This window comes from Ranitomeya imitator, chromosome 5 (genome assembly GCF_032444005.1).
Source record: "Ranitomeya imitator isolate aRanImi1 chromosome 5, aRanImi1.pri, whole genome shotgun sequence".
In the NCBI taxonomy this organism is placed as follows: domain Eukaryota; kingdom Metazoa; phylum Chordata; class Amphibia; order Anura; family Dendrobatidae; genus Ranitomeya; species Ranitomeya imitator.
In genome coordinates this window covers 585,133,954-585,146,981 of record NC_091286.1, presented here as the reverse complement: position 1 = coordinate 585,146,981, position 13,028 = coordinate 585,133,954, and the positions used below count along the sequence as shown (strand labels likewise).

The 13,028-nt window shown below is 44.2% G+C and overlaps 1 protein-coding gene across 1 annotated transcript in view; it reads left to right on the top strand.

The window, feature by feature from the left end:
- The window catches only part of RAB6B (RAB6B, member RAS oncogene family), a 115,772-nt gene that overhangs the window by 80,413 nt on the left and 22,331 nt on the right, over positions 1-13,028 (top strand). The window contains exon 5 of the mRNA XM_069727922.1: positions 9,663-9,774. Within this exon, the coding sequence (XP_069584023.1) occupies positions 9,663-9,774 (112 nt within the window). The remainder of the gene's footprint in view (positions 1-9,662; positions 9,775-13,028) is intronic.

Here is a 13,028-nt window from a genome sequence, read left to right as displayed (position 1 = left end):
CATTGAAATCCCCACAAGTGACACCATTTTGGAAAGTAGACCCCTTAAGGAACTTATCTAGAGGTGTGGTGAGCACTTTGACCCAACAAGTGCTTCACAGAAGTTTATAATGCAGAGCCGTAAAAATAAAAAATCATATTTTTTCACAAAAATAATCTTTTCGCCACCAATTTTTTATTTTCCCAAGGGTAAGAGAAGAAATTAGACCACAAAAGTTGTTGTGCAATTTGTCCTGAGTGCGACGATACCCCATATGTGGGGGTAAACCACTTTTTGGGTGCATAGCAGAGCTCGGAAGGGAAGGAGCGCCATTTGACTTTTCAATGCAAAATTGACTGGAATTAAGATGGGACGCCATGTTGGTTTGGAGAGCCCCTGATGTGCCTAAACATTAAAAACCCCCACAAGTGACACCATTTTGGAAACTAGACCCTCTAAGGAACTTATCTAGATGTGTTTTGAGAGCTTTGAACCCCCAAGTGTTTCACTACAGTTTATAACGCAGAGCCGTTAAAATAAATTTATTTTTTTTTCGCAAAAATTTTTTAGCCCCCAGTTTTGTATTTTCACAAGGGTAACATAATAAATTGGACCCCAAAAGTTGTTGTCCAATTTGTCCTGAGTACGCTGATACCCCATATGTGGGGGGGAACCACTGTTTGGGCGCATGGCAGAGCTCGGAAGGGAAGGAGCGCCATTTGGAATGCAGACTTAGATGGATTGGTCTGCAGGAGTCACGTTGCATTTGCAGAGCCCCTGATGTACCCAAACAGTACAAACCCCCCACAAGTGACCCCATATTAGAAACTAGACCTCCCATGGAACTTATCTAGATGTGTTGTGAGAACTTTGAACCCCTAAGTGTTTCACTACAGTTTATAACGCAGACCCGTGAAAATAAAAATTCTTTTTTTTTTCACAAAAATGATTTTTTAGCCCCCAGCTTTGTATTTTTACAAGGGTAACAGAATAAATTGGACCCCAAAAGTTGTTGTTCAATTTGTCCTGAGTACGCTGATACCCCATATGTGGGGGGGAACCACTGTTTGGGCTCATGGCAGAGCTCGGAAGGGAAGGAGCGCCATTTGGAATGCAGACTTAGATGGATTGGTCTGCAGGCGTCACGTTGCATTTGCAGAGCCCCTGATGTACCCAAACAGTAGAAACCACCCACAAGTGACCCCATATTGGAAACTAGACCTCCCATGGAACTTATCTAGATGTGTTGTGAAAACTTTGAACCCCCAAGTGTTTCACTACAGTTTACAACGCAGAGCCGTGAAAATAAAAATCCTTTTTTTTCCCACAAAAATGATTTTTAGCCCCCCAAATTTTTATTTTCCCAAGGATAACAAGAGAACTTGGACCCAAAAAGTTGTTGTCCAATTTGTCTCGAGTACGCTGATAGCCCATATGTTGGGGTAAACCCCTGTTTGGGCGCACGGGAGAGCTCGGAAGTGAAGGAGCACTGTTTTACTTTTTCAATGCAGAATTGGCTGGAATTGAGATCGGACGCCATGTCGCGTTTGGAGAGCCCCTGATGTGCCTAAACAGTGGAAACCCCCCAATTATAACTGAAACCCTAATCTAAACGCACCACTAACCCTAATCCCAACTGTAACCCTAACCACACACCTAACCCAGACACACCCCTAATTCTAATCCCAACCCTAATCCCAACCGTAAATGTAATCCAAACCCTAACCCTAGCCCCAACCCTAGCCCTAACCCTAACCCTAACCCTAACCGGAAAATGGAAATAAATACATTTTTTTTAATTTTATTATTTTTCCCTAAGGCTAGGTTCACATTGCGTTAGGGAAATCCGTTTAGCACTAGCGGATTGCGCTAACACAATGTCTTTTTAGGTGTCGTGTTTAGTGGTCGCGTTAACGTCCCCGCTCTGGAAGATCGGGGATCGGACCTCGGGCGCGCCGCGGACGCTGCAAGCAGCGTCTGAGGCGCGCCACAAAAGAATGGCACCTTGCTAGCGCGAGCCGAAAATGGCACGCTCTAGCGATGCGCTACACCTGAAAATCACATTGCTGTCAATGGTTGTGCTAACGGACCCGTTGCACGGCGTTAATTGTGACATTTTCGCCGTGCAACGCTGTCCGTTAGCGTTAACCCATTAACGCAATGTGAACCTAGCCTAACTAAGGGGGTGATGAAGGGGGGTTTGATTTACTTTTATAGCGAGTTTTTTAGCGGATTTTTATGATTGGCAGCCGTCACACACTAAAAGACGCTTTTTATAGCAAAAAAGTTTTTGCGTCTCCACATTTTGAGACCTATAATTTTTCCATATTTTGGTCCACAGAGTCATGTGAGGTCTTGTTTTTTGCGGGACGAGTTGACGTTTTTATCGGTTACATTTTCGGACACGTGACAGTTTTTGATCGCTTTTTATTCCGATTTTTTTGTGAGGCAGAATGACCAAAAACCAGCTATTCATGAATTTCTTTTGGGGGAGGCGTTTATACCGTTCCGCGTTTGGTAAAATTGATGAAGCAGTTTTATTCTTCGGGTCAGTACGATTACAGCGACACCTCATTTATATCATTTTTTTTATGTTTTGGCGCTTTTATACGATAAAAGCTATTTTATAGAAAAAATAATTATTTTGGCATCGCTTTATTCAGAGGACTATAACTTTTTTATTTTTTTGGTTATGATGCTATATGGCGGCTCGTTTTTTGCGGGACAAGATGACGTTTTCAGAGGTAACATGGTTATTTATATCCGTCTTTTTGATCGCGTGTTATTCCACTCTTTGTTCAGCGTTATGATAATAAAGCGTTGTTTTTTGGCTCGTTTTTTTTTTTTTTTTCTTACGGTGTTCACTGAAGGGGTTAACTAGTGGGCCAGTTTTATAGGTCGGGTCGTTACGGACGCGGCGATACTAAATATGTGTACTTTTATTGTTTTTTTGTTTTTTTTTTATGTAAAGAAATGTATTTATGGGAATAATATTTTTTTTTTTTCTGCTTTATTTAGGAATTTTTTTTTTATTTTTTTTTTTACAAGTGTGGAAATTTTTTTTTTTTACTTTTTCACTTTGTCCCAGGGGGGGACATCACAGATCACCGATCTGACAGTGTGCACAGCACTCTGTTAGATCGGTGATCTAACATACAGCCGGGCAGGATTAGAGCTGCAGCTGCAGCCTGATCCTGACCCGGAAGTGCTCCCTGCAGGACCCGGATGCAGCCCGGCGGCCATTTTGGATCCGGGGACTGCAGGGAGAAGACGCTCGGTACACGGTGAGCACATCACCGTGTACCGATCGTCTCAGGGAAGCCCGCAGGGAGCCCCCTCCCTGCGCGATGCTTCCCTGCACCGCCGGCACACCGCGATCATCTTTGATCGCGGTGTGCCGGGGGTTAATGTGCCGGGAGCGGTCCGTGACCGCTCCTGGCACATAGTGCCGGATGTCAGCTGCGATAGGCAGCTGACACCCGGCCGCGATCGGCCGCGCTCCCCCCGTGAGCGCGGCCGATCGCATATGACGTACTATCCCGTCCATGGGAATTAAGTCCCAGGTCACCTGGACGGGATAGTACGTCATATGGGATTAAGGGGTTAAATGCGTTTTTTAAACTTTTTTTATCCCATTTTCTAACATGTATTTTTTCAGTGATATACAGATGCATTCACACATTCAGTATTTTTTACCTCAGTATTTATAAGCGAAAACCAGGTGAGGAACAATCAGAGGAAAAGTATAAGGCCGGAGTCACACTACAGCGAGATACAGCTGAGTCTCGCAGGTTAAAACCAAGCTCTGGCACCGGCACTCCAGAGCGGAGCGTGCGGCCGCATAGCAATACATGGAGCCACACGCTCCGCTCCGGAGTGCCGGTGCCAGAGCTTGGTTTAACCTCGCCCGTATCTCGCTGTAGTGTGACTCCGGCCTTAAAGAAACACATCACCACTTCTGTATTTTTCACCAACTCCTGGTTTTGGCTTTCAAATACTGAGGTAAAATACTGACGAAATGCTGAACGTGTGAACGTGGTCTTACGCAGATATCTGTGAATCACATACATGTTCTGCCCGTGTTTTTCACATGTTTTGAACATGTACCCATTTTAATCTATAGGGCTGCTCACAAGCCCATGTTCTTTTGCGGATAGAGTGGTTTGCAAAAAAATGTGAGTGATTTCTGTTTTTGATCCAAGTGTCACGATTCACACCATAACCGTCATCCCTACGTCACGGATCGGGTGACTTTAGGCCAACAGACGGCTATCACATGTGCAGGGGAGCTTATCTTAGTTATCCCTCCACTGCTACACTGTGATGAAAACACACACAAGGCTATTGGTCTATCCGTTTACAGCAGGGGCTTATTTTAGTTATCCCGCTGCTCTACAATATACCACAAACTGCAGGGGTTTATGTATATCCCGCTTTACAGTTCCGCTTGAGAACTTGCAGCTCTCTGGCGCCCCCCTCACCCTCAGGTCAGATTAGGTACTGCATCTAGGGTAATTAGTCGCCAGAAAGGCTGCCTGCTATGTACTGGCTATTGGGCACGCTGCAGCGAGGCGATATAACTACTCCCACTCAGGCAGGAATAATAATTATCAACACCGCCGTCGCTACAATGACTCCCAAAGGCACAGTGCAAGGTATACTGCCACCAGCTTCGATTAAACGGGTCCGAAGCTAACCCAAAACAGTAGCGTAATTCCCTTCAGAAGTCTTACGGTACGTTTTAGAGCAGGAAGAACGAAAACTAGTAATTTGAATATTTTACTCCGAAACATTGGGCAGTGTTTTATCAAAATTTTACAAGGATGTTACAAAAGAGACAATTTAAAATATGCACAAGGTAATTAAAAAAAATACATGTGTTCAGGTCATTTCAAGGCAAAACCATGCTGGTAGGCGGAACCCCAAATGTCCCAGTGCATCAGGAGGTCTGGATAGGAACAGCTCCTCAGGCAAGACTAACTGCTGGGTGCCTGGCAGAAAACTTATAAACTGCAGCCCTGTGACATCACTAACAGGGCTGGTTTCCTCGGACCCTCCTCTCTCCTCAGACTCACCAAATTTAACACAAATTTGTATAATGCTTGTATCTACGCTCCTGAACATGTCAGAATCCCAGCACACCCCTCATTCTTCTTACTTTACAATTGGCTTTCTATTCGTACCAAGTTCGGGCTAGTTGGGACACACAGTTCCGGAGAAATCCGTACTTTTTTTACCTGTTGGAATTAGAGGCTCACGCTTACAGTGTCTGATAGATCCGCCGATGGAGATTCGCAAAATGGACTTATTATTTTCCTAGCCCAAATCGGTGGCCCAATATCTCACTATAACAGGACAAAGAACCGCATGTCTTGAGAGGGATATCAAACCAGTTCTAGCTGGCACAACTACAACTACAGCTATAGCGGTCATAAAAATTCCTCTTCTACACAAACATTCCAGCAAGCAAAACACAGAGTGAAGGGTTTTTTTCAGCCCGCAGCATGGGTCTAACAGGCAAAGCTACAAAATCATATTACATTTCATACAATATCGTGACACCAAGTCATTGATAAAAACTACCCATAACAAGTCTATGGAAAAATCCATGTGCTGTCTGTGATTAGCATTACAAAGGACTGGAGAAATGTTGTCATTTATTTTTTTTCCTACGAGAAAATCACTGATGGTAAAAATCGATACTGATGAAAATCAGCTGAAAATCACATTTTATATACTGGAAAAAATTCACTGATGTCTGAATGAGGCCACACAATGTTTCCATGTTTATTTAGTCATCATTCCCCTTCCCAAGAAAACTGACATGAATTGCTAATTGTTATCCAATTTTGTAAACAGGACAGAAGCGCCGGTTTTCCTACAACCAGACCTTTGTAATTAAGGTCTCGGTATGTTTTCTAACGTTCCCTGTCCAGGCTGATAATTAACATTCAGCTTGTGACCAGGAGAAGATCCTTCAGAATAGAGGAGAAGAAAAGCTCGTTAGGGGAGGTGTGCAGGACAGGATTTAATTAGGACTCGTGCATGCTGCTCTCTGGGCCCATAGTGAGCGCCATCTCCAGGCGATGGTGGCCATTGCAGTGTGTCACTAGCAGCCTCAGACCCCGCTGGGAAACTCTCAATTCAGAGAAGCATTATTAGCCCATTAGGTAATTAACAGTTGCTATTTAGTGGCTCTTTAGCATCTTGTTCGCATGTGTAAATCACCTTCTTATCACTTTCCTCAGAGCTGTGATCACAAATCCAGGCATGTGCTATAACAGCAAGGAGATCAATTACTTTAATTATAGCACTCAGAAAGGCAATGTTTGTTAGCGCTGTCACAATAGTAACTGACACCGAGGATGAGGTTATACACGTGCTACGGAGAACCACTGGGTACTTTCTACTTTTGGTTCACTGAATGCTCTCACTTTAACGGAGTACTTCCTCCTATAGCCCTTGCATCACTGATGCTGGGTCAGTTTTTCCTTTTCATCAGTGCCCTGCACTCCAAAGTTATGACTCCTGGTAGTAATTGTGCAAATTTTTCATTCAACGACTTGGGCGTATACCACAGACCTTCCCTGTGGGCGTTTGTTTTTTTCTGTGGTATATGCCCAGTTGGCTGAAGTTGCACTATTATTACCAGGGAGCATATCTTTTTAATAAATCGTAACCAATGGAAAAGAAAAACTTTCAGTAGAGCAGCAGCAAATACAGGAGGTACTTAGTTTAAATAAAAAAATCCAGGGAAAGGTCCTCATAAAGGGCATTAAGACTCATAGTACTTTTGGGGTTAATATGCGGGTTAATAGCGTTCTAACATTGATAACCCAGCTACCGAGCTACTCACTCACACTGCCATATAACACGTCTGAGGCCTATCCCGTTTTTATCACATAGCACTCGGCTCAGTGTTATACTTTCCGAGTGCAGTGCAATCTCAGCGGAAAGCAGAAATGGAGGAGATGGAGAAACTACTTTCTCGTCTCCTCTGCACCTGTACTGCAATTCTTTCATGTGAGAGAATCGGAGCACAGAGCGCTGACACTCGGATCAAACTCTGACAGGGCTCACTCACACAAGCGAATGGATCGGATGGGTGCAAGTTGATAAAAAATCAGATTGCACTCGGCCCATTGTTATTCTATGCGGCAGTGCACATCTGCAATTATGTTTATCTCTCCATTACTAACCTCTGGGCTTGATGTCAGCAGACATTACAAAGCAACCAGAATTTGTGCATCAAATGGATGCACCATTTCTGGGGCAGCTGAGGGCTGATATTATTAGTCTGGCAGGAGGGCAATATCCTTGGTCCTTTCCTAAGATATTAAAATCAGCACCCAGCTCTCTGCCTAGCCCTTGCTGATAATTAAAAATACCCCTTGTTAATAACCAGTAAAGGCTAGTAGACAGCTTTGAGCTGATATAAATAGCCTGGGACACACTATGAATATCAGCCCACAGTTGTTGGATTTCTCTCAGCTGGCTAAGAATAATATGAATAATATGGGGGACCCCCACACCATTTTTTTCTTTTAGTCTATCTATATATCTCTTCTATTGTATTCTGATGATTCACGCTGGGAATTTACTGTACTCGGCTGATGAAATGTCGGGTTTCCTATGAGATAGGTGTGCAAAAATTGCATGGTCCATGTGCCATGTAATTTTTTTTTTTTCTCGCACCAATCGACTTCCATTAGTTATTCTTTGCCATTTCACTCAGCCTTAGGCCTGTCCCACACGTCCAGATAATTCCGGTACCGGAAAAATCGGTACCGGAATTATCCGTGTCCATGTGCTTACATTGAACATCAGTGTGACACACGTGCGGCAGCCATGTGCCGCCCGTGTGCCGACTGAGGACCACACGGACCGTGCAGGAGACAGCGCTAGAGTTAAGCGCTGTCCCCTGCGTGCTGTGCTGAAGCCGGTATTCATCCCTTCTTCCCAGCAGCGTTCGCTGGAAAGAAGGAATGAATAATCTTTTTTTTAAATTTATTTTTAAAATAAAGTTGCCGGTAATCTGCCCCCTCCCTCCCCCTGTGTGCCCCCACGTTGGCATTAAAATACTTACCCAGCTCCCTCGGCGCTTACATCCTCTCAGCGTCGCAGCTCTTCCTGTATGAGCGGTCACGTGGTGCCGCTTATTACAGTAACAAATATGCGGCTCCACCCCTATGGGAGGTGGAGCCGCATATTCATCACTGTCTGTAATGTGCGGCACCACGTGACCGCTCATACAGGACAAGCAGCGACGCTGAGAGGATGTAAGCGCCGAGGGAGCTGGGTAAGTATTTTAATTAATGGACTAATGGGTCCGTGTGATCCGTGCGCTCCAACGAACACTGACATGTCTCTGTGTTTTCCAAACGTACACACGGTCCGTGAAAACACGCTGACATGTGCAGAGACACATTGATTTTAATGTGTCTACGTGAGTCAGTGTCTCCAGTGGGGGGGACAATGTCCGTCTTCGGTACGTGTTTTACACGGACCCATTGACTCTAATGGGTCCGTCTAATCCGTGTGCTCCCACGAACACTGACATGTCTCCGTATTTGGCACACGGAGACACGGTCTGCAAAAAATCAATGACATCTGCACAGATGCATTGATTTAACTGTGTCTACGTGTGTCAGTGGCTCCGGTACGTGAGGAAACTGTCACCTCACGTACCGGATCCACTGACGTGTGAAACCGGCCTTATGCAGCCTGCTGCAAATTTCATTGACTAACATTGTTGCTAGTGCTAGCTAGTGCAATGAGAGGTTTTCTCACATTGCATTCGCCGAGTTTATAACACGCAATGAAAATATCATATGTACCCCGAAATAGGTCCTGAAAAATGGAGACTCTACGGGTCTTGGAAAATGGCGCCATTTGTATTTTTTTTACAAATACTGAACGTGTGCACATGGCCTTAGATAGTAAATTTATTTCCAGAATTCTATACATTCACATGTCCAAATCTTAGGGCTCACACACACGTCAGTGACTTTCTTATAGGCCACGTTCACATGATCAGTATTTGGTCAGTATTTTACCTCATATTTCTAAGCCAAAACCAGGAGTGGGTGGTAAATACAGAGGTGGTGGTGACATGTTTCTATTACAGTATATTTTTCCTCTGATTGTCCCACTCCTGATTTTGGTTTACAAATCCTGATATAAAATGCTGACCGAATACGCGTGAATGTGGCCATACAAGAAATTTGGTTCTGGTTTCATCAGTGTTTTGGATCATAGTTTCTTCAGAGTTTGGTGAGAGTTACATCAATTTTTTCTGATAAAAAAAATGTTTCGCCACCTTCTATCAGTCCACAAAAAAAAACAGATGGCAAACTGATGGCATCTGAGCGATTATTTCACCGACCCATAGACTTTTATTGCCGTGAATCAACATTGGACTTGTCTCCACAAATCACCGACATATAAACAGCCCCATAGACTTTTATTAGGTGCTATCTCTGAAAAGCATGGATAGCGCGCAACCACGAAAAACCCAGGAGTGAATGAGCCCTTATTTGTATAATGGACATTTCTCTGGAAAGCAGACAATACATTCACGTGCTGTAAACAATAGTATTATATAATGTGAAAATTCACTGTACAAGGCACGACTCCCTTCCAATCTATTTGTGTTAATCTGGATATTCATGTTTGTTTTCTAGATTTGAATTCCTTCCACCAAACATCCAAATGGATTGATGATGTCAGAACAGAGCGAGGAAGTGATGTCATAATAATGCTGGTTGGAAACAAGACAGACCTTGCAGACAAAAGGTACATTCATTAACTTCACCTTACTGAATGCGACCATCACCTGTTATTTTAGGTTAAGATTTTAAGCCTACACAAACAATTCGTAGCAAAATTTCAACCCATGAAGACTGTGAAGTCGACCTATAATAGAAGATATAGGAAAAAGACGCACCGAAAATGAGTGCAAAACCGCCACCAGAGCCACTTTAGGAAAAAAAACTGTTGGCTTTTAACAGAAGCGGGTTTGTGGAAGAAAAAACAAGTGGCTCCGCTATTGGATTGTAGACACCATCCACATATAACCTTACACACATACAGTATAATTAATAGGAACAGGCTTTCACTTAGGCAGGCCTCACACTAGCGTGTTTTACGGATGTAATAGAGGTGCTGAAAATACAGATTGCATACGGTACAATGCTTCTCTATGCCCCAGCTCCTATCAGCCGTATTTTACTGATCCGTATTATATGGTGTTCTACAGCCGTAGAAAAACGCAGTATGCTACGTTTGTCACCGTATTGCGCAAAAAATACGCCAATGAAAGTCTATTGGGGCCAGAAAAATACGGATTACACACGGACCAACAGTGTGACTTGCGAGAAATACGCAGTGGTGTTCTACAGAAAAGCCGGCAATTCAGTGCGGTGTACAGTAAAATCACACTGACAGGTTAGAATAGAATAGCTAAGATAAATGTCTACACATAGTATAGGTATATACATAAATATATATATGCCAGTGAGACACATATATGTATATATATTAATATATCATACAGCGCTAGATAGCTTAAAAGCTGGTAATTCAATTGCCGGCTTTTGCTATCTCCTTTCCAAACCCGACATGATATGAGACATGGTTTACATACAGTAAACCATCTCATATCCCTTTTTTTTTTTTTTTTTTGCATATTCCACACTACTAATGTTAGTAGTGTGTATGTGCAAAATTTGGGCGCTCTAGCTATTAATTTAAAGGGTTAAATCGCAGAAAAAATTGGCGTGGGCTCCCGCGCAATTTTCTCCGCCAGAATGGTAAAGCCAGTGACTGAGGGCAGATATTAATAACATTATTATTACAAAGTATTTTAATGAAATAAATACACAGGTTTTTGTAATATTTTATTATACTGGTAATCCACCTGAAGACCCTCGTTCTGTAAAAAAGGTAAAATAAAAAAACAACAATATCCCATACCTTCTGTCGTTCTGTCACGTCCAACGATGTAAATCCATCTGAAGGGGTTAACTAATTTTACATGCAGAAGCTCTGCTAATGCAGCTGTGCTCCTGACTGTAAAACCCCGGGGAATGAATGGAATGTAGGTCAATGACCTGTAGTTACCTTCAGTCGCGGTGATGCGCCCTCTGCTGGATGTCCTTGCAGCACCCCAGAGATCTGGTCGATGCAGTAACGTCGCTCTGCCACTAAGGGGAGTGATGGTACGTCTGATGGCACTAAAGGAGTTCTACTGACCAGGTATCACCAAGCACACACTACACTTCACACTCCGGCCACTAGGGGGAGCAAAAGGCTTATTAATTGGGCCACTTCTCACATTTGTAAAACTAGGGGTCGGACAGGAAGTTAGGGAGAACGAAGCCTGGGAGAGCTCCAGGGAGGACCTGTCAGAACTGGGAAATCTGGAAGGTACTTAGCGAAAGGACAGATTGTTACGGAACCGCACCTGCACTACCTTGCGGCGGTATCCTAAGAAAGAGACAAGAAAGGAAGGATATTGTGGAACAGTGAGAAACGAAATCAGCACAAAGGATATCCAGTAGGAGTCGTGCCCCGAGAATGGCAACATCTTACTGAGGCGCATAGCCGGTGGCCGGAGCACCGAAGAAGTAACAGTCTCCACGCATTACTTCAAACAGCGGCAGGACAGTTAATTACAGGTTGGCTGTCTACCATACAACACCTAAGAAGGACATAGGAGGCAATTGTGGGAGAGGGGCGACACTAGGGTTCCAGAATAACTCCAGGCCTACCTGTCATAAAGGTGCATCCTAGCCATAACATACCTGGGGGACTGAGAAGAATAAGATCTAGAACGAACGAGAACAGAAGTTGTGAGGACTATCCTGAATGCTCAGCAGTGAAGCACTACAACACACAGGCGCTAGTGGGTAGACATTGATTTCCACCTGCAAAGGGAACTCTGGATGTGCCTTCGGACCGGCCGGTCTCTGATAGCCCTGTTAAACGTGCTCTGGATTGAGGATCCTGAAGTCTTCAGTAAAGAGGTAAAGAGACTGCAAACCTGTGTCCTCGTTATTGCCTGCACCTCACACCATCACCATCCACCTTACTGGGAAGCCCTGGGGACACACTTCACCTGTGGGAAGTTATACCATCCAGCTGCCATTCCATCACCCCAGCGGACCCCACAGCAGCGTCGGTCACCCTGACCGAACACCACAGGTGGCGTCACGAACCCCTGACAGACTGTATCACCTCCTTCATTGGACGCCCCTTAGCAGGGTCGCGGACCGGGCCTAGCCACCGTGACAGCCTCAGCACCGAACCAGAGAGGCCCGGTACCAAGAACCCGTGGCCCTGCGTCTGGGGGCGATCCATCCTCATATGAACTCGAGCATGGGAAAATATTCAGAAAAGTTCCCAGGCTCGAGTTCATATGAGAACATCCAGCAGAGGGCGCATCACCGCAACTGAAGATAACTACAGGTCATTGACCTACATTCCATTCATTCCCCGGGGTTTTACAGTCAGGAGCACAGCTGCATTAGCAGAGCTTCTGCATGTAAAATTAGTTAACCCCTTCAGATGGATTTACATCGTTGGACGTGACAGAACGACGGAAGGTATGGGATATTGTTTTTTTATTTTACCTTTTTTACAGAATGAGGGTCTTCAGGTGGATTACCAGTATAATAAAATATTACAAAAACCTGTGTATTTATTTCATTAAAAGACTTTGTAATAATGTATGTGTGTGTTTTTTAACCATTTCATACTATTGGATTAATAATGCATACATGTCATAATTGACGCCTCTCCATTATTAATCTGGCTTAATGTCACCTTAGAATAGCAAGGTGACATTAACCCTTCATTACCCCATATCCCACCGCTACACGGGAATGGGAAGAGAGTGGCCAAGTGCCAGAATAGGCGCATCTTCCAGATGTGCCTTTTCTGGGGTGGCTGGGGGCAGATGTTTTTAGCCGGGGGGGCAATAACCGTGGACCCTCTCCAGGCTATTAATATCTGCCCTCAGTCACTGGCTTTACCATTCTGGCGGAGAA